The following is a 22687-nucleotide window of genomic DNA, read 5'->3' as shown; positions in this document are numbered from 1 at the left end:
TAATTAAATGTATGTAATGTTAGATTGGACGAATTAATATGTTAATTCGTAATTAAATGTAATCGGTTATATTTAATATCAACAAGATGAATGTGTCATAGTGGTAATAGTAAGGGTACTCAAACCAAGAGGTTATGGGATCGATCCTCACTAAATGACAATTTATATTTAACACATTTTATACATTTTTGGAATAACCGAAAATAAGGATTTTTATCCTCATTTTTGGTAGTTGCCAAAACCGAAAATAAGGAATTAAAACCCCTTATTATTTCGGTATTTGGGCCGAAAATTAGGAGAAGAAAAATCCACCCTAATCTTCCCTCATACACGTTTTAAGAGGAAGAGAGGAGTGAATTTTCTAACCTAATTTTTTCAACTCATTCCTTGCCTCTCATCTCAACAAAACACAAAACCCTAATTTTACAAAAATTTGAGGGATCGATTCTAGCAAAAGAACAAGGGCATATCTCATATCGTCTTGGGTGCAACTGATAGGCGAATATCAACTTTGATATTGTTCTTAGGCCGTTTTTGCTAGGACCGAAGGTTATTTCTTAATCCTTTATGCTTTTGTTTATGCAATTTAATTTATGACATGCTTTCATCATGATAAATTCGTTATAGTCCTTAAATTTAAAGGGATGCATACAGATAAATCCCACAAGGGGTCACACACTCAAGAATCAAATTGGTGAAAGTGGGAGGGAAATTCAGGGAATTCAACATGTTCCTCACAAAACTCCACTCAATGGAGTCATAAGCCTTCTGCAAATTAATTTTCATAATAACCCTTGGAGACACAGCTTTTCTATTGTACATTTTCACTAGGTCTTGACAGATAAGGATATTCTCTACAATATCTCTACCCTTCTTAAATGCACTCTGAGAAGGACTAATAATATCAGGTAAGATCCTACTCAATCTGCTACACAAAATCTTACTGATACACTTATAGATGGTGTTACAGCAAGCAATAGGTCGAAATTGAGTCACATCTTGAGGCAAATCAACCTTAGGGATCAGAGTAAGTAAAGTATTGTTGATTTGTTTAAGTATTTTACCTGTAGCAAAGAAATCTTTCACAGCCTTAATGACACTCTCCCCTGTGATATCCCAAGTATCCTTATAGAATTGACTGCTAAAACCATCAGGGCCAGGCGCTTTGTTACCACCAATGTCAAACATAGCCTTTTTAATCTAATCAGAGGAAACCTCAGCATTCAAAATCTCATAATGGGCTTCATTCAATAAGGTGCCAGCATTAAGAATAGGGACACACACTGGATCAACTTCATTACTACTCCCTAACAACTCTTTGTAGAAGGAAATGAAAGCTTGCTGGATGTCAGAGCTAGTAGTACAAAGCTTCCCATTAGAATCCTTGATCTGAATCACTTTGTTCTTAGCTCTTCTATTCTTTAACTGAGAATGAAAATATTGAGTATTATCATTGTGGATAGCGGGGGGCCCACGGGGGCGCTTGGGAGGAAGAGAACAAGCGTTTGCATTTTTGTTGGAGTCGCCACCAATTTTTATGGGAAATTGGAACCGTTCGAATACCTCGTGCCATGTCTAGACACAAAGTAGAGACATGAACACTAAGCAATCGTTACCCTTAGTACTCTATGTCTAGAATGACTCTCGTGGATGCCAATGAACACGGGTGTTCACGGAGATCTGGAGTAAGGGGTGAGGGTACGTATTAGGAAGCTCTTTTGATCGAACACCTAATCCCGCCCGCCTCGATAGCGGCCTCTACTAATGATTAGGGACATCATTCGTACTCGATATATCGTCGGCTATATGCATGCAATGCAACATCCAAGTTTTAATCCTAGCATGTGAGAATTAGACTAAGTCGGTGGACAATTAGTTTAACATACAATTGAGTCGAAGTAGGGATTTAGATTTAATTACATGTGAAAGCATACAAATGATACGAAATACAATGATAAATATAGTAAAGGAAAAATACAATAATTACATTGGTTCATTGATTTATGTCGAAAATACCTTTAAAACGGATAATTTGGAAAAGAAAGAATAAATAAACAAACAAATTAACGAACAGGAATTAGGGTGATAATACGAATAATAGTTAATTAATTACGTAATTAATAAACTAAGTCAAGGCAACACGGGAGTTCGAGACAAATCAACTGAACAGCGCGGCAGATCGCGCCCTTTGGAAGAGGCGCGCGATTCTGCGTCTGTTCCAAGGGTGAGTTCTCGTGAAGTGAAGCGAATCGCCAAATCGTTAATGTTAATTGATGATTTAACGATTAATTATGATATTCGACTCGGATGGAAGTGATTAATAGATTATTTACATGTGATTGAGTCATGAAAGCAATAAACATGGATGAGACGGATGCAAACGAATTTATTTACATGGATGAACGATTGATTAATACGAATTAATTACATGATTAATGAACAAAAATAACAAATTAAACTAATTAGGCTAAATACGATGGATTAATGACGAATATATGATGGTGACAATAAATAAACAGATGCAAATATATCAATGATGAATTCCAGAGATTCAATATGGGTAAATCGAACCTCTAAAACCCGAATTGAGTTTAATGACAAAAACCCGCAAATATTGGTTATTTGGGATTTAAGTCGGAAATTAATGAGATGAATTAAATACTAATGATGATAATATATTACATGTTACAATTACTATGCTATTATATCAAAGAATTGAAGAACAAACTAATAAAAACAAACGAATTGACAAAAGACGGAGGAAGAAGAAAGGAAGCAGGAACTGCGGCAGCCTCACGAAGAGGCGCAGCAGGAACTGCGCTCCTTCGAAGAGGCACAGCAGTTGCTGCGTCCTTTCTCGACGTCTGTCTACTGGAAATCCGTAAAAAAAGAGGTTTTAAAGCACGGTTTTAGAAATCGGTTTTAATAAGTATTTTCGATATAAACCTTACATTGATGATTACAAAAAGTAAAGAACAATAATAAAAGAGAGATTTACACCCTCAGACTTACATGTTTGACGAAACGAGATGAACTAAGATATCGATTAGTGATGCTCGACGCGAATGTAAAGAAAGTGCCCTCGTAAGTGGAAAACGATTAAGATTAATTAAGTTGATTGATTGTGGAGTTGGTCAAATTGGTCGGTCATGCAAACGAGGCTGGTACTCAGAAGGATCCGAGCTTACGTGGTCGAAAGTTCAAGCACGTAGACGCCAAAAAGTAAGAACAAAAGTCTAGAATGCAAAGGGAGAAGAGAAGGGCGGACACTCGCGTGAGAAATATGAGGAGCGAAGGCTCCTATTTATACTAATCACGTGAAGGAATTAGGGTTTCGGAGAGTCTTTGGAAGTGAATCTCGGAAAGATATGAAAAAGAAACGAAAATTACGCAGAAAAGGACCTGGGAAGAGGCGCAGCAGCCACTGCGTCTCTTGGAAGAGGCGCAAGACACTGCTTTGCGTCATTCTTCATGGTTTTCCTCCCGGAAGAAATATTTTCGTGTTTGAGTTATGGTAGGACGGAATAATTTGGTTTTCCTTAATATTTTATGTGAATATTACGGGAAATTGTTTACCAAAGGATAAAGATTGTGAAATATTTATAAATTATGGAATAGAAATATCTGGAACATTCCAGAACATTCTGACCCGGGATTTAACGGTTATCAGAAAATGAAGACGGTTTTAGGCCCGGACTCCAAATGTACTCTAATTACTGTCAAAACGACCGTATCGGCACGTAGATGACAACTAAGAGGTAGACATTAGTATTTGAGCAATCACTTGACGATAAACTTACGAACTGTCACAAATCGTTCCGCGTAGCAAACATGCGGCCCAATCATCACCGGGTGGTTTGCGAGAGGTGCAGAAATGAGGTATCTACAGAGCCTCCACTTTGACTGAGGCTTGGACAAGGCGAAAGTCAAAGTATAGCCATCAGGTCAATCGAGGATTATAACCTGACGACTATGGCGACGCGAGGCGGCTCAAGGGGTCTGAGCCAAGGACCTGTCGTTGGGAACATTTTAGAGTCTGTCGACTATCGGGGAGGGTCGTTTAAAGTCCATTAGACTACGTAAGGAGGCTCGCCAGCCATAAGAAGAGACCATACCTGAAACTTCTTGAGAGACGCTTCCGGAGGCGCATAGGAGCTATAGGAGTTAAGGTCAAGCGTGGGAGCTAAATAAGGTGAGTAGCAGGACGCAGGCGGGAACTGCTGAGAGAAAACTGCTTGGGTAGTCTTCGAGAAATAATTGCGAGTAGCAGGACACAGGCGGGAACTGCTGAGAGAAAACAATGTTGAACTCCATGACGGTCGTGAACTCTCGTATGGAGAACGTAATCGGGAATTTTATCTCTGTGCCTTGAGAGGGAAAGTATATCCGCTTACTCTCGCTTGGGGGCAAGATAATGAAGAGAAGGCGTGTCGAAACACCTGTCGAGAAATACTTGCTTGTTGCGACCAGCAAGGTCTTGGAAGCAATAAATAACGTATAATAGTCTGTTGCTGGCTTAGAAAATGCGGGCCGAAACGAAAGAAAATCGTCAAACGGACCAAAAGGATAAAACAGCACCGGGGAAGAGGCGCACCAAAGATGGGCCCACAAATAACGAACTCATAACGAATTTTTGAAAACTCGTATAGAGGGAACACAAGGAAGAGGCGCAGCAAGAGCTGCGTCCCTTGGAAGAGGCGCAGCGCCTGCTGCGTCTATTCCCCAAAGTTTATTTTCTGCGTAAAAATGCGATAATCAGAAGGGTTTGTGTTCATTTGTTCGAAACATAATTCACACATTTCTCTCTCAAATCTTCACCATTTCTGCCAAGGTTTGATCCAAAAGCTTGAATTAATCATGACTAATCGAGGTATGTGCTTCATTCTTGCATTAATCTTCCGTATTGGCTTAATTTTGGATCGAAAAAATTAGGGTTTTCAACCCAATTTGATCGAAAATTTGGGGCTTTTCCCCCAAATGCATTTTCCTTGTGAATTTAGCATTAGAAACGGATAATTGGTAGTATAAGGAACATAACCATGTATTTGTCTCGAATTTTCGATGAGTTTTGAGCATTTGAGCGAATTTGAGACGGTTTCACAGCTAAACCGTAAATTGCTTCGAAAATGGCCTTAGGATTGTCCATTTGCGAGGAAACTTGATATTTGGGATCCTTGGATAATGGGTAAACTTCCTACCATCTCGGAATTTTGGTTTGTGACAGCTTTTTCAGGACACTTTTCTAGGGCATAATCGTTGTTATAACGAAATGCTGCCGAAATTTCGACTTAAACCCAGAACTAGGCTTCAAATTAGGCTTGACTTGACCCAAATTACCACATGAGTGATCGGGTTTGTAAGAATATGGCCAAAGATGGCGAGAAAAGAGCAATTTCAGGGCTTCCAAAGGCTCGAAAATCCCTTAACCAAGGCTCGTCGTCACGCGACGCGGCCTAAATTTGCTTTAATGTCGCAGGTGATGAGGCTTCTACTTCTGGGAGGACTCCCATGGAGATAGACGTTGCTACTGTTGAGGAGGCTTTAGAGCAGGCCTTCACCGCTGCGGTGATGGCTGCTGGGGACGAGATCCATGAGGAGGAGGCTGTTGAGGAGGAGGAGGCCCCGAGACGGGTCAACGTTGGGCGAGGAGGTCGTCAGCTGAGAGGAGATCCTGCGTGGGCTGAGACCTGGGAGAGTAGGCACTTGCTGTGGGCTGCAGAGGGTCACCTGTCCTACAGGACGGTGAAGAGCTTGGTAAATAGGAATTCACTACTCATCACTCATCTTCTTTCATTCATTTGTTCATATCTCTTCCAATTTTCATTCAAAAACTAAAGATAGCTTTTGTTTCAAATCCCAATAGGAGGCCGGGAACATCAGGTCGTTCTCGGGTTACACGACAGTGATGGAGTGCTACGAGCGGCTGTCGGCGAAGGAGCGCGCCATGATCGAGCGCGGAGCGTTCGGTGCCTTGGTTTAGGCCTGGAGGGACATCGCAAAGAGGAAGCTGTGGGCTAACCTTAGCCTGGCCCGCGCTTTCTTGGACCGATTCTGGGATACGACTTCCACATTTCACATGCCTTTTGGTGAGGTGGGAGTCACTCTGGAGGACTACGGCATGATTTCTGGTCTGCCGTGCGGGATCGAGGTCGTGGAGTGGCGGAGACGCCATGAGGGTGGACTCGGTCGAGGCTCGGAGGTTGATCGGCCGGAACTTGTCGCCGAGGGCATCACATGCTTGGGTTTGGTGCCCAGCTCCTACGTTCGAGACTACTTTGCGGGAAAGATCCCGTACCGGTGACGATTGACGGAGGGAGACGGCTCCTCCTCCTCGTCAAACCGAGCGGAGAGGGTCCGTTTGTGGCTCTGGTGGTTTCTGTCTTTGATTTACCTCGGAGACAAGGGAGAGAGGCTGTCGATGAAGCTTCTTCCTTCCTTTCGACCCGAGCTCCCTAGGGCGTTGGGACCGGTCATCAGCGGCTTTGCGGTCCTCATCCGTTTCATGAGGGCCATGGTTCATCCGGAGTTGATGGATAAGGGGACTTCTCCTGGCGCTGTCGGACCTGGACTACTGCTGGAGGTATGAACCTTCATTTAGACCAAAATCAATTCCTTTCTTTATCAAATCACGAAAGATCGTTATTAACTATCTTGCTTTACAGGTGTGGGTGTACTCCTACTTTCCGGGCCTCGCGCCCAAGAGGACGGAGCCGCTAGAGAAGGCCTATCCCGTGGTGAGGGATTGGGTGATGTGCAGGACGAAGAGCAAGCGTTCTTCTCACGGTGTTTACCGGCGGGACGTGAACGCTCTTCAGCTAGACAGTGTAAGCATTTCACTTACATTCATTTGCTTCTATATTGCCTTTAAATTGATCATAAGAATGATTCCTTTGCTTATCTTGTCCCAGTGGGTGCCCAGGCCTTGGGCGGAGTACGCTGACGTGCCTCCTTTTGTGGCTGAGGTCCTTCAGCCTAGGAGCTCGAGCCGCCGCTGAGGACGTCGATGGGTCATGTGTGGTACTTGGGCGAGCGTTTGGCTCGTCGGTGCTATCGGGACGTGTTGACGGTTCTGTCGATCCTCCCGACGATGTTCGGGAGCCTTCGAGGCCGAGAGGAGGCGGACTTGGCTGGCGCTAGTGGTGACGCCCTCCTTCTTCCTGGCGAGGACTACTCGGTGTTCCTCTACGGGAGGTTGGAGTACTGGCTGGTAGTGGTGAGCATTTTTACTCTTCCTCTTTACTTGATTTTTCGAGAACTATGATGAAAGATCACCGATTAATGAGAAACATTTGGTTTTGCAGGAGGTTGAGGTGGCGGGCATCGAGCCCCCAGAGTACCCTGAGACCCTCGAGTACACTGACGCGACCGGGAGGACGACGATCTCCGAGCTACGTGACTTTGACGTGGCTGTGACGGATGTTGGCCTGGACGATTGGCAGCATCTGATTCGGAGGGTAAACCTCTAAATTTGTGTGATTTTTGTGTAAGAACACATTTGATTGAGTTTATTCAATTATTGAGGACTTCTTTTTGAAAATGTAGGTTGTGCCATCTCGGTTCGTGGCGTTATGGAGGGTGGCCAACCGGCTGCGAGCTACTGCCGTCGAGGCACTTGTCGGTGGTCGAGGCCGTCAGGTATGAACCTTGCCTATTTCATTTTCGAATTTTTGATTTTCCAAATTTTCTTGAAACGATTGACATGGGCCAATTTTGTTGTTTACAGGGGGACCGCGAGGTGGAGCGAGAGTTGACCCAGTCTCGGGAGGAGACAGCTCGCTTGTTGAGGGAGCTCGAGGTTCGAGATGCCGAGATTGCTGCTCTTGCGGCAAGGGTTGCAGAGCTGGGGGGGCGACCAGCAGTAGTTTTGTTTAGCTTTTGTTTGTTTGTTGGCTGTATTTTGTACAGTTGTACATTTTGGACTTTCATTTTGAACATTCCGGACTTTGTTTGGGGCTCGAGCCCCCAGTTTGTCGTACATTTCCCTTTTTGGTTGTATATAAGATGGCCTGAGTGCCTTTCTTTCTTTGGCCAGGTCTTTGCTTGTATCTGCAGGTTAGTTTTGAACAGGTTTGGTAGATGACGGTTTACGCCGTCATGCTGCCGAGATTTACATAGAAATCACGCAAAACATACATTTGTATATATACATGGCCTTGATTAGCGCAAAACGAGTGACTCAAAAGAATGCAAAAATGCAAAAATTTTACCAGAAATGACCGGACGGTAGGGAGGGTTACCCCCTAAAAAAAGAAAAAAAACAAGAAACCTATAAGTTAGAAATGAGATGATTAAAAGAATGAAATAAATAGAACAAATTTAAATTTAGAGTTTATTTCCTAAAATGAATTATAAAAATGAAAATTATTTCCTAAAATGAAAAATATAAAAAAATGAAAATTATTTCCTAAAATGAAAAAAATATAAAAAAATGAAAATTATTTCCTAAAATGAAAATGTACAAGTGTGCGAAAATGACGAAAATGTCGATGCCGTCTCGGAAAGCGTGCTCGCAGAAGTTAGGAAACCCGAAATATGGTAACTTTCACGTAGTTACCAAAATAATATTCCGTAGGAATAGGAAATTATTCGTCATGGAATTAGGAAAGATCCAACGCGGAAAATCACATAAGTTAAGCTGAGGAAGAGGCGCAGCATGAGCTGCGTCCCTTTGAAGAGGCAAAGCAGGTGCTGCGCCTGTTCCCATGCTGTTCTGTTCTGGCGGATTTTTGGAAACAGAAATTAGTATAAATAGAGACGTCGATGGAGCTTTTATTCACACAATTCTTCCGTCTTTTCTTCGTCCTATTATATAAAACTCTCAAAATAATCTTTCATCATGAATACTTTAGAGGTTCGCGTAAAAGAATGGACCAACGAATTTTCCAACATGGAGAAATATGATATGGGTGCCTATAATCTTGGATCATTGCTGAGTTTGAAGCTTATCAAGGCTGTTACACCGTTCTTGGATGCTTGTCTCGATTATTGGGACCCGAATTACCATGTTTTTGCGTTCCCTGGAGGCGATATTTGCCCATTTCCTGAAGAAATTGCTGCGATTGGTGGGTGGGACCCTGAGCACTTGCTTGCCATTCCTTCTACTTCGCAAGGGTATAAAAGAAAATTTAGAGACTTGCTTGGGTTGACTAGACTCGAGGTGGACCGTCTAGTGACCTCGAAGGGAGTGCGAATGTTGGACTTCATTGACCGATTTATTAACAGGGCTGACCCCACCGTTTCTTATGTTGCCAGGCGAAGGGCATTTGGATTTTTCTTGTTGCATGTGTATGTCTTCCAAGGGCATGTTGATGAAGACTTGAGAGGTGATCCCCGTCTTCTGGGCCTTGTTGAGCAAATGGAGCTGCGCAGGAGCCCAGCTTGTTTATGCTTAGGAGAGATCCTGTTGGGCTTGGATAATAGGAAAGCCAATCTTGACCTACCGTATTTGGGAAGTCCGTCATTCTGCAGGTAAAAGAACATTTTCTCTTTTTCTTTTTCCTTTCTTTTTTTTCGTTTTTTTTTTTTTTGTCTAATACCCGCTTTTGGTAGGTTTGGCTTATGGAACGGCTTCGATTGATCGAGCCCCCAGTTCATGTTCCTTCCTATCATGCTCGTTCGATTGCGATGAGGACCAGGCTTTACATGGTGGACTTCACCCGAGTCTGCAATTATTGGGAGAACAAACTGAAGAGTGATGATGGCCCGTTGATTAGGTGGATTGTGCCGTGGTGGCACCTCAAATCTATTCGAGTGTCTTCTTTGGATCCTACTCGGTCCGTGCGCATTCCTGGCTTGGAATTTATGGTGTGCATTTTCCCGAAAGGCTCGATGAGACAAGTTGGACTAAAGCGAGACGATCCCGAAGCTTGATACCGTCCCGAGACGGCCGTGGCGCTTACTACAGAGAGTCAAGAAGGAGTGGGCCATTAAATGGGCTCAAAGAAATGTATGGTTCTTGAACTCTTCTGCTAATGCCTTATGGGTGTCAGATTCTTATCTGCGATGGAGGAAAGCTACTACTCCGGAAGAGCGCGAGAGATTGAGGAAGCGCGAGCCCGTTGACTACAAGGTGCGTGAGGTGGAGAAAGATAAAGAAAAGCATTTGACTGATGGAGAGGAGGAAGCCGGGTTTCGAGTCGTTCATCCTTCGAAGAAACCGAAGACCTCTCCTGTCGTAGAGATGGTGATTGGCAAAAAGGGGAAGTCTAGGCCTCGAGAAAGACCTTTGGTGATTAGGTCCGAAGTGGCGCAAGAGCGTCCGGCTCGAGGTCGTGACAAGAAATATGACAAGAATGACAAGGGAAAAGGGAAGATGGAAGAATAGCCCGAGTCTTTATTTATTATTTATTATTATTATTTATTGTTGTAATAAAAAGGTGGGGTTTTTAGAATCCTAGCCTATTCTATTTTTATTATGTAGCGTATTATTACTATTAGAAAAAAAAAAGAATGAAATAAAAAAAGGTTAAATGGTCATGAAACCGTTGTGATTTTCTATTTATTATTCTTGTCGAATTCCAAATGCAATGCAAATGTCCTTTTATTTACATTTTAAAAGTAGTGGGTTGTATCCTGTGAAGGATTGCCTACGTATTCATTAAAAAAATGAAATCAAACCCTTGCGCGTAGTTCGAGTAAATGTAAAAGAATAATTGTTCTAAGCAAGAGCTTGTAATGAACTTAGAAAATAAGCATGAGCTTTTGCTTACTCTGAAGGTCCAAATTTAGTTTATTTGATGATATGAGGATGACAAAAAAAAATGTCAAAGTGCAAGAGCAAAGTGACATTAGCTTATTTCAGCTTGGCCAGGGGCCGTTTATTTAGTGCCACAAGAGCGACACGTGAGGTTACGCGAGGCGCGTTTTTGTGTTCCTATTCTAGGCATAGTACCGTTTTAGTTGGTCGAGGTTTGTTGGGTTGGAAAACTCATTCCCGTCTAGGTCTGTGATTCTAACCGCACCCCCTGGAAGTATGGATTTGACTAGAAATGGTCCGGGCCAATTAGGTTTGAATTTTCCCCGTGGGTCAACAGGTAGAAGAGCTCTAACCGATTTGAGTACTAAGTCTCCTTCCTTGATGTTTCTTGGCCTAACCCTTTTGTTGAAAGCTCGTTTGATACGTGCTTGATATGTTTGTACATTATGCAAGGCGCGTAGCCTACGTTCATCCAGGAGGATGAGTTCTTCATATCTATCCCTCTTCCAATCGGCTTCTGGGATTTGACTTTCGAGTAAAATACGCAAGGATGGTATCTCTAGCTCGACTGGTTTTACAGCTTCCATGCCGTAGGTCAAATAGAAAGGAGTAGCCCCAGTGGGCGTCCTAACAGATGTACGGTATCCCCACAAAGCAAAGGGTATCTTGCTTGGCCAATCTCGATAGTTGTCAATCATCTTTTTGAGAATTGTGACAACGTTCTTATTTGCTGCCTCTACCGCACCGTTAGTCTGTGGTCTATAAGGCGAAGAGTGGTGATGCCTAATTTTGTATTTGGCTAGCAATTGCTCAGTCTCAGCTTGGAAATGTGATCCGTTATCGCTAATGATCTCATGTGGGCAACCGTATCGACAGATGATGTTGTTTTGTATGAACTTTGCCACATTTTTAGCCGTGAGACTAGTGTAGGAAGTCGCTTCTACCCATTTGGTGAAATAGTCGATTGCCACTAGGATGAAACAGTGACCTCCTGTTCCGGTTGGGGTTATCTTCCCGATTATGTCAATTCCCCAAGCAGAAAATGGCCAAGGTGAGGTCATCGTATAGAGCAATGAAGGAGGGACGTGTTGTACATTCCCGAAGATTTGGCAATTGTGGCAATGTCTTACGTATTTGATGCAATCGGATTCCATTGTGGTCCAATAATATCCTAAACGTGTGATTTTCTTTGCTATCATGGGCCCACTCATGTGAGGACCGCATTCTCCATCGTGGACTTCTTCCATCACCTTTCGTGCCTGTGAATGATCAAGGCAACGTAGGATTACACCAAGAGGTGTTCTTTTGTATAACTCTCCTTGCATGAGAACGTATTGGGAAGCTAGTAGGCGTATAGCACGTTGTCCCCTCTTGTCCATATCGGGTGGATAGGTACCATTGAGCTTGAAATTCAGGATTGCTTGGAACCAGGGTTCCTGCGCGATCTTCTCTTCATCGGTGATTTGGTGTACATAAGCCGGTTCTGACCGTCGTTCGATGCACAAAGGCATTTCCACCATGTCATCTGGCATATTAATCAAAGATGCAAGTTTTGCAAGAGCATCTGCAAATTGATTTTCTTCCCGAGGTAGGTGTAGATATGTCAAATGATCAAAGAATCGGGCAACTTGGTCTATTATGGCTTGATAAGGTGCTAGGCTTTCGCTTCGAATCTTCCAAGATCCTGTAACTTGGTTGATGATCAGTGATGAATCCCCATGTACTCGGAGGTTTTTAATGCCCAAGCTTACTGCCACTTGTAATCTGATTAGACAAGCTTCGTATTCGGCAGCATTGTTTGTCACCTCGAAGTCGAGTTTGACAGCGATTGGAGTATGCTCACCTTCAGGAGAAATGAGCAACACTCCTATTCCAAATCCTCTTAAGTTTGATGCCCCATCAAAATAAAGGTCCCAGGAGTCTACATCAGTTTGGAGTATATCCTCGTCCGGAAATGACCAAGTATCTATTGTTTGTGCATCATTGATGGGATTTTCTGCGAAGAATTCGGCAACGGCACGTCCTTATATTACTTTCAGACGCACGTATTTGAGATCAAATTTTGAGAGCATCAAAGTCCATCTTGCTAGGCGTCCATTGAGGACGGGTTTTTCGAAGAGGTATTTGACTGGATCCATTTTGGAGTATATTTTGACGGAGTAGCTAAGCATGTAATGGCGTAGCTTCTTCGTCGCCCACACAAGAGCGAGGCATGTCTTTTCGAGTTGTGAGTATTTGCACTCGTACTCCAAGAACTTCTTACTAAGGTAGTAGATAGCCCTTTCTTCACTTCCTACGGTCTGAGCTAGCATGGCACCCATGGCTGTTTCGGTTACTGTGAGATATAAACCAAGAGGTTGATCTCGTTGAGGTGGCATGAGCACTGGTGGTTTAGCCAATATTTATTTGATTCGGTCGAACGCCTTTTGACAATCATCATCCCACATGGTGTGGTCTGTTTTTTTTGAGCTTCTTGAAGATAGGCTCGCAAATCATGGTGAGTTTCGATATGAATCGACTTATATATTGCACTTTTCCCAGGAATCCTCTGACTTCTTTTTCTGTTTGAGGTTGTGGCATTTCGATCAGAGCCTTGATCTTGGAAGAGTCTATTTTTATACCTCGTTGGCTAACGACGTATCCCAGGAGTTTGCCAGATGTTACTCCGTATGTGCATTTCTGAGGATTGAGCCTCATGTTGTACTTTCGTAGCCTTGTGAAAAATTTGCGAAGGTTCGCAATATGCCCTTCTCTATCTTTGGATTTGACAATCATATCGTCTACGTATACCTCAACTTCTTTGTGCATCATGTCATGTAAAAGTGTAGTTGCGGTGCGTTGATATGTAGCTCTGGCGTTGATTAATCCAAACGGCATGACCGTATAACAATAGGTTCCCCATTGAGTGACAAAGGCGGTTTTATGCATGTCTTCTATGGCCATCTTGATTTGATTATAACCCGCGTATCCATCCATGAAGGATAGTAATGCGTGGTCTGCAGTATTGTCCACCAATATGTCGATGTGTGGTAGAGGGAAGTCATCTTTGGGGCTTGCTTTGTTTAAGTCCCTAAAATCAACACAAACACGGATTCTCCCATCCTTTTTGGGTACAGGTATTATGTTGGCTACCCAGTCAGAATACTCGGAAACTTTGATGAACCCGGCATTGAATTGTTTGTCAACTTCTTCTTTAATTTTGAGAGCTCATTCTGTCCTCATTCGTCGAAGCTTCTGTTTTACAGGTTTGAAACCTGGCTTAATCGGGATTCTATGTTCGGCGATATCCCTGTCGATCCCTGGCATGTCTTTATAGGACCAAGCGAAAACGTCTTTGAACTCGTTTAGGAGGTCTATGAAATCGGCCCTTTCGGTAGAGCTCAAGGTAGTCCCTATCCTAAGTTCTTGGGGTTCTAGTTCGGTTCCTACGTTGATGGGTTCGGTGTCCTCTATTACTAGTCCCCCTTCCCCTTCCTGTAGTATTTCTTTGGCTACGTAGGGAGGTATTTCGATCGGGTCTGGGTCTTGGTCATCCTCAAGTATCATCGTAAACAGAATTGCACTCAAGATAACACAAAGAGTAAGCAGAACCTGATTTATTCATATTAAGGTTTGAGTAAAGTTGAAACAAATAAGCCATCTGATCCATGGTCAGTGGCGGTAAAGGGACAGTGGTTGGGACATTTCCCGAACTACTGTGACTACTCGAGGCTAAGCTAGGAGAAACAAAGGGAGTGGGGATGACGACAGGAGGAGACTCTCTAATGACTTCTCTAGACTCCGACTCTGACTCCGACTCCGACTCGAACTCATCGTCTTCTGGTTCTCCTTTGAACATCTCTCCTTCTCCAGTGGTAAGCTTGAAGAGTCTTCCTTGATTGTTGGTCCACTTGATTGATTTTCTCCATCCTTTCTGCTGACTTGCATTGGTTTCTGTGATTAACGCAGTGGGGTTGAAACGATCGTATTGAAGTATCATGGTAATGATCTCATCCTGCGCGGCCCTAACAAAGCGATCCTCTCCGAACAATAGACTAACAGCTTGTTCGTCTAAGCAAGGTGCTTGACGGGTTTTGACGGTAGGAACCGTTTCTGGAGGGATGAAGTAGCAATCGTGAAAGATCTCGTTTCCGGCTAGCTTCTTCTCGAGATAATGCCAAGGCTCGGGAAATCCGTGAAAGAGTTCTAGACTTCCTTCTTCAACAAAGTACCCGTTTAAGGTAGGGAGATAGGGTTGCATTTGGACTCCTACATACTTACGGTTTTGAACTTGAGCGAGCATTTCGAGAACCTCTTCTTTGGTGGGTTTGTACCCTAGTCCAAGTGGTGTCCTCTTTGAGTTGCCTTCCTTGTATGGTGCGAAGGTGTTTCCTCGGGTAGGGTTCAAAGGCATTCCAGGGAAGTATCCCTAGGTTTTGAGTATGTGGTTGACCACCAAGTTGGAGTAGGGATCATAGTATAAGGGTGCCAATTCGCTTTCTATGACATTTATGCTCTGGAAACCCCCAAGTTCATATACAGGATCTGCAAGGACTTGATTGTTCGACTGCTTTTCGATTATTGCCTTGATGGGTGATGAAGTGATCGTCACCACTTTGCCATTTAGTGGGATCTTGATCTTTTGATGAAGGGTGGATGTTACTGCTTTGGAAGCGTGAATCCAAGGTCTTCCTAGGAGTATGTTGAAGGAAGCTTCGATGTCCACTATTTGGAAGTTAACCTTTCGCTCAATTGTCCCTGTGGCTATGGTTATGTTAACAAGTCCTACCACCTTTCATCGTGTACCATCATATGCACGCACACCTTGATTGGTAGGGGTCCAATCCGACTCTTTCATGCCTAATTTGTATGCCGTTTTGAGGGGTATGATGTTGAATGCAGAGCCATCATCTACCAAGGTCATTGGGACATTCTTCTTTAGACAAATTACAGTGATGTAAAGAGCTAGATTGTGACTAGCGCCAAAAGGTGGCAAATCTTTGTCTGAGAAAGTAATAGGATTACTTAACTTTGGTGATTCTTGAAAGACCAAGTTGACCACATCTTCGGGTGTCGAATTATGTGCTACATTTAGTTTGGCCAAAGCTTGTAGTAAAGCTTGGCGATGTGGGAATGAGCTCGCTATTAATTGCCAGACTGAAAGATCAGCCTTTGTCTTCTGTAATTGCTTGAGCAAATGGTCAGTGGAGTCCTCTTCGTTATCATTTGGTGTGACAACGTTGGTTGGACCATTTTGAGTAGTGCTTTGATATGGACGTCCCGAACGAGTTAGGTGGTCCACATCTTGGTCTTCACCATTTTGGACTATTTCCTTGACTAGGGAGTTCTCAATGAGATACTCGTCCTCATCTTCGTCGGCCCAAACTCCATTGATTGTAGCTAGTTTCCTCATTCTCATGATTTCACCCTCTAGTCGTATGATTTGGTCGACTAGTTTATCAACCACGGCGACTATTTCATGCATAGTAGCGTTTTGAGAGAATATTAGTGGCATACGGTCCTTGGGTGTTGCGTTGGGATCACATAAAGTTATCACCACATTTTCTAATTCCCAAACTTGCCTATCCACACTCCTCGCCCATGTGATGAAGTCGGAAATGGTAGGGGAGATGGTAGAGTAGAACCCCTCACTCTTTATTGCGTGGATATTATTTTTGACTGGAGAAATGAGATGTGAACAATCTAAAGTAGATTCTTCACTTGTAATCACTAGAACTCCAAGAGGATTATGAGTGTTGTTAGGTTTGCCTCCCGGCGGTATTGGTAGTCGACCATCTTCAATCATGTCTTGAAGCACATTTTTCAACTTGTAGCATTTTTCTGTGTCATGCCCCTTACCCCTATGGTATTCACGATCGAGTTCTCGTCCCCAGAATTTGGATTTCCTTTCGGGTTCGGGAGTAGGTCCAATGGGTTGGAGTTTGCCTTGCTTCATTAACCTTTTTAGAGCGTTGGAGTAAGTGTCCCCAAGATTTGTGAATTTCCTTGGTGGGGTACTTTTCTTGGATGGCTCGAGAAGGTTAACTTCATCGGTCTTGCTAGTGGAGCCGTATGAACGACTTGTTGAGCCTTGATATCCTCGACCTACCGTTTTGGACAAGAGTCCTTTACGGATGTCATCTTCAATCCTTGTCCCTAGTACGGTTAGGTTCTTGAAAGTCTTGATGTTTTGGTATCTCAAATAATTGTCATAGATGGGTTTGAGATTGTCCGCAAACTTCTCCAAAAGGGTAGCCTCATCCGGGCACTCAACTAGTTGGGTACTAGTCTTCCTCCACCTACTTAGGAAGTCGGTGAATCCTTCTTTGTCATTTTGGGTAAGAACCTCTAGAGTGCGCATGTTAACTTGGATCTCGGCATTATCCGCATTTTGCTTAGAAAACTCGATCGCGGCATCTTCCCAAGTCGCGACCTTCTTGTGTTCTAAGGAATAGAACCATTGCTTCGGGATGGTGTCAAGAGATGAAGGAAAGATCCTTAAGAACATCTCGGGTTTGATGCCTTTGATAGACATGTAATCCTTGAAGGCACGGATGTGGTTCAAAGGGTTTTCGTGCCCCTTGAATTTAGGGATATCCGTCATATTGAAGTTGGTTGGCAATTTGGAATTGACGGCCTCGTACTTGCGGTTATTTTCCCTATAAATATCATCCCCTTTAAGGTACATCAATTGCTCCTCTAAGTATTGGAGTCTTTTCTCGGCTACAGTTAGTCCCATGGGAGGATTTTTCATCCCTGGATTCATCCGCGGAGTCACCTATTACTTCACTTTCATGAGGAGGTAACCTCCCCTCTACGGCATAGATCCGGCCCTCGATGATCTCAAGGCGATCGTGGACTTGGTCTTGGGAACTTGGATTTGGGCTAGCGCGGCTAGGATTCGATCATTACCATCTTGAAGTTGGTGGAGGTTTGTTTCGCTGGATCCAGGCATCTTGAAAACTGGATAAGAGACCGATGACGAATCAAAACACAATCGACCAATCTAACACACTTGCTAAAAGAAGAAATGTTTTGACTCGTAAAGTGGGTGTGTGTCACTTGTGTTGAGTGAGCTTTGAAGAAAGACAAGGATTTTGAAAATGTGTATCCTAGTCAACTATAGTGTAGTTGTAGGAGTGGACTCGAAGTGAGGTTTTGAAATGGGCTTGTGACCCGTACTTTGACTCGACAAATGGACAGAGTTTCGACTGGGTTTTGCGCTAATCAAATGGCCTTTTTCGAAATTTTGATTAAAAAAAGGATTTTGATTTTTACAAAAAACGTCATGGTTTCGTTTAGAAATGGTGATCATGTAAGGTACAAACATTTATACAAGCATTATAACAGGATGCTGAGTGCATTTAAAAGGGTTTTGGTTTAAAGGGTGGGTTGCCATACCGAACCATCAAACCCGAAGTCTGTGGAGAGGCTCGTACCAAACAAGAGTAAGGCCGATTCCTAGTCCATTTCCTCAAGTAGTGAAGGCCCTTGATACAAACAAGACTAAGCATCATGGTATGGATGACGTCAATCGCTATCCATCCTTAGGCCCAAATAAGAATTAGGACCGTTTAGACGGGACGATTGGTCGAATGGGTTGGGTTGGGCCTAGGAAGGCCGAATGAAACGATCTAGGAAGACCGAGTTATGAAAACCGACAATTGTCTTGTACAAATTATTCCCTAACCTTGTTCAAGTTTCACCCTTGGCTACACGTAAGTGTATTATCCCCAGCGGAGTCGCCAAACTGTGGACAGCGGGGGGCCCACGGGGGCGCTTGGGAGGAAGAGAACAAGCGTTTGCATTTTTGTTGGAGTCGCCACCAATTTTTATGGGAAATTGGAACCGTTCGAATACCTCGGGCCATGTCTAGACACAAAGTAGAGACATGAACACTAAGCAATCGTTACCCTTAGCACTCTATGTCTAGAATGACTCTCGTGGATGCCAATGAACACGGGTGTTCACGGAGATCTGGAGTAAGGGGTGAGGGTACGTATTAGGAAGCTCTTTTGATCGAACACCTAATCCCGCCCGCCTCGATAGCGGCCTCTACTAATGATTAGGGACATCATTCGTACTCGATATATCGTCGGCTATATGCATGCAATGCAACATCCAAGTTTTAATCCTAGCATGTGAGAATTAGACTAAGTCGGTGGACAATTAGTTTAACATACAATTGAGTCGAAGTAGGGATTTAGATTTAATTACATGTGAAAGCATACAAATGATACGAAATACAATGATAAATATAGTAAAGGAAAATTACAATAATTACATTGGTTCATTGATTTATGTCGAAAATACCTTTAAAACGGATAATTTGGAAAAGAAAGAATAAATAAACAAACAAATTAACGAACAGGAATTAGGGTGATAATACGAATAATAGTTAATTAATTACGTAATTAATAAACTAAGTCAAGGCAACACGGGAGTTCAGAGACAGAAATCAACCTGGAACAGGCACAGCAGGACTGCGCCTTTTGGAAGAGGCGCAGCAGTTGCTGCGTCTGTTCCAAGGGTGAGTTCTGGCTGTGAAGCCGGAACTGCCAATCGTTAATGTTAATTGATGATTTAAGGATTAATTATGATATTCGACTCGGATGGAAGTGATTAATAGATTATTTACATGTGATTGAGTCATGAAAGCAATAAACATGGATGAGACGGATGCAAACGAATTTATTTACATGGATGAACGATTGATTAATACGAATTAATTACATGATTAATGAACAAAAATAACAAATTAAACTAATTAGGCTAAATACGATGGATTAATGACGAATATATGATGGTGACAATAAATAAACAGATGCAAATATATCAATGATGAATTCCAGAGATTCAATATGGGTAAATCGAACCTCTAAAACCCGAATTGAGTTTAATGACAAAAACCCGCAAATATTGGTTATTTGGGATTTAAGTCGGAAATTAATGAGATGAATTAAATACTAATGATGATAATATATTACATGTTAGAATTACTATGCTATTATATCAAAGAATTGAAGAACAAACTAATAAAAACAAACGAATTGACAAAAGACGGAGGAAGAAGAAAGGAAGCGAGAATCTGCTGGCGGCCTCAAGAGGCGCAGCGAAATCGCGCGCTCCTTCAAGAGGCGCAGCGATTCTTGCGTCCTTTCTCGACGTATGTCTACTGGAAATCCGTAAAAAAAGAGGTTTTAAAGCACGGTTTTAGAAATCGGTTTTAATAAGTATTTTCGACATAAACCTTACATTGATGATTACAAAAAGTAAAGAACAATAATAAAAGAGAGATTTACACCCTCAGACTTACATGTTTGACGAAACGAGATGAACTAAGATATCGATTAGTGATGCTCGACGCGAATGTAAAGAAAGTGCCCTTGTAAGAGGAAAACGATTAAGATTAATTAAGTTGATTGATTGTGGAGTTGGTCAAATTGGTCGGTCATGCAAACGAGGCTGGTACTCAGAAGGATCCGAGCTTACGTGGTCGAAAGTTCAAGCACGTAGACGCCAAAAAGTAAGAACAAAAGTCTAGAATGCAAAGGGAGAAGAGAAGGGCGGACACTCGCGTGAGAAATATGAGGAGCGAAGGCTCCTATTTATACTAATCACGTGAAGGAATTAGGGTTTTGGAGAGTCTTTGGAAGTGAATCTCGGAAAGATATGAAAAAGATACGAAAATTACGCAGAAAAGGACTGGGAAGAGCGCGCAGACAGTGCGTCTCTTGGAAGAGGCGCAAAGACTGCGTCTGTTCCCAAGTGGTTTCCTCCTGCGGAAGAAAGATTTCCGTGTTTGAGTTATGGTAGGACGGAATAATTTGGTTTTCCTTAATATTTTATGTGAATATTACGGGAAATTGTTTACCAAAGGATAAAGATTGTGAAATATTTATAAAATATGGAATAGAAATATCCGGAACATTCCAGAACATTTTGACCCGGGATTTAACGGTTATCAGAAAATGAAGACGGTTTTAGGCCCGGACTCCAAATGTACTCTAATTATCACAAAACGACCGTATCGGCACGTAGATGACAACTAAGAGGTAGACATTAGTATTTGAGCAATCACTTGACGATAAACTTACGAACTGTCACAAATCGTTCCGCGTAGCAAACATGCGGCCCAATCATCATCGGGTGGTTTGCGAGAGGTGCAGAAATGAGGTATCTACAATCATGCCCCATATTAGTCCAATCCACTTTAGTCTTCTGATCCATAAACATGTGCCAGGCTGTTTCCAAGTTCAGAAGCTCATCAAAAAGATCCTTTGCAGATGCCACCATGGTAGGCTCCATAGGGTTGGAAACAAGCTCTTCCTGAATTTTGAACAAAGCCAATTTAGCCACCTTCACCTTATTCTCAATATCCCCCATAGGACCTTTATTCAACTGCTTCAGACCATGTTTCAAATTTTTCAATTTACACACATGTTGGAACATCAGTGTCCCCTAACCTCCTTGTCCCAACCCTCACTAATCACCTTATTAAAGTTGGCATCAAGTCTCCACATATTGAAATACTTAAAGGTAGGTTTCCTTGTGACTGGTTTGCCATAAGGATACACAACACATGGACAATGATCAAAATATCCCTCGGGCATTAAATAAGCATAAGCCTCAGGAAAAATATTCACCCAGTCATCATTAATAAGACACCTATCAAGTCTACTATACACTAAGGTCTCCAGGTCATGCTTATTGTTCCAAGTAAAGAAAGACCCAATTGCCTTGATATCAAATAATTCACAATAATGTAGACAGTCTTGAAAAGGTTTAACATCAGCAAAAGACACCTCAGCACCCCCAGCCTCTCATTTGGGTAGAGAAGGTTATTAAAATCCCCTCCTACCATCCAAGGACCTTGACTCATATGACTGTACCTCTGCAAACTTTGCCACAGTTCAACCCTCTCAGCAGGTTTGTTAAATCCATAAACTAAAGTAAACATGAAAACAGTTTGACTCCCTCTGATGATTATCTTAGTATGAATAGTTTGAGGACTAATATCCAAGATATCCACTTCAAAAAGAGCAGAATTCCATAACAACCAGATCCTACCACCAGTAGCAAAAGAATTATTAGTGCAAATTTGCCCAATCACTACAAATAGAATTCCTAACTTCATTCCACTGAGTAGCTTTAACCTTAGTTTCTACTAATCCAAATAGCCCCAAATTATTATTATGTAAAAACCATTTTATTTCTTTTTGTTTATTCAGGCTATTTAGACCTCTAATATTCCAAAAACCAAAATTAACCATTCTCAAGCACACCTCCTATTCCAGTCCCAGTCCCCCTTCTCCTCATCTGTGTATTTATGAGAGTAGCCATATTTAAAGCATCCAAGAAAATGTTACCACGATTGAGAGATGGTCCACTTCCATCTTGCCTCATTAGTCTAGTGACTATACCAGTTGGAGTTTGGACAACAGCAACTCTAGGGCCTACAGGGGTAGCAGGCATTAGGGGAGCTTTACCTTTATCCACAACTTTCGGCTCAACAGGTTGGACAGCCTTCTTCTGCCACACCTGGGGGATATTGATTGATGTGTAATGCCTTTGAATAAACTAACAAGAACATGGTTAACCAAATGAAAACTTACAAAAGTAGAAAACTTTGGATTAAAACAACAATATAATGTAAACGGACAACCCAAAAAAAAAAAATTATTTGACTAAAAAAAATCCAGACAATTGAAAAACCCATAATAAAGGGCATAAGACCATTGTAACAATATAAAATAAGAACAGAAAACTTACTTTTAGATGATGAAATTAGTGCGCCCTTTCTTATGGATGAAGTAGAAGTAGAGGGTGAAACGAAATTTAGGGCATGCAGATGAAGTTGATTGAGGGAGATGAAGTTGAATGAGGGAGAAGCAGAGGAAGTTTGAGAGTTTTCTTTTAATTAGCTTAGGTTTTGTGTGATCAAACTGAGTGATATGAGAAGTGTGTAGAGGAAGTCTTATTTATCCCTAGTCATAGCCCAGTCACATAGCC

The 22687-nt window shown here is 42.4% G+C and overlaps 1 protein-coding gene across 1 annotated transcript; it reads right to left on the bottom strand.

Moving 5' to 3' along the window:
• Positions 1 to 1200: 1200 nt before the first annotated feature.
• On the bottom strand, positions 1201 to 21812 carry LOC141617472 (uncharacterized). The gene is made up of 4 exons (XM_074434669.1): positions 21537 to 21812; positions 21169 to 21414; positions 20888 to 21076; positions 1201 to 1425 (listed from the first exon to the last, which is right to left on the bottom strand). Exons 1-4 carry the CDS (start codon positions 21810 to 21812, stop codon positions 1201 to 1203), a joined length of 936 nt encoding a protein of 311 aa, XP_074290770.1.
• Positions 21813 to 22687: the final 875 nt, after the last annotated feature.

This window comes from Silene latifolia, chromosome X, assembly GCF_048544455.1.
Source record: "Silene latifolia isolate original U9 population chromosome X, ASM4854445v1, whole genome shotgun sequence".
Taxonomy (NCBI): Eukaryota; Viridiplantae; Streptophyta; class Magnoliopsida; order Caryophyllales; family Caryophyllaceae; genus Silene; species Silene latifolia.
Note: the sequence above shows the minus strand (reverse complement) of the source record. Positions and strands in the feature narration are given on the sequence as shown.

Coding starts and splice junctions, on each gene's coding strand:
- LOC141617472 (XM_074434669.1), bottom strand. CDS start 21,812: ATGAAGTTAGGAATTCTATTTGTAGTGATTGGGCAAATTTGCACTAAT. Junction 21,415..21,536: donor TGAGTCAAGGTCCTTGGATG/GTAGGAGGGGAT, acceptor TTTGATATCAAG/GCAATTGGGTCTTTCTTTAC. Junction 1,426..20,887: donor TTATGGATCAGAAGACTAAA/GTGGATTGGACT, acceptor TTTCATTCTCAG/TTAAAGAATAGAAGAGCTAA.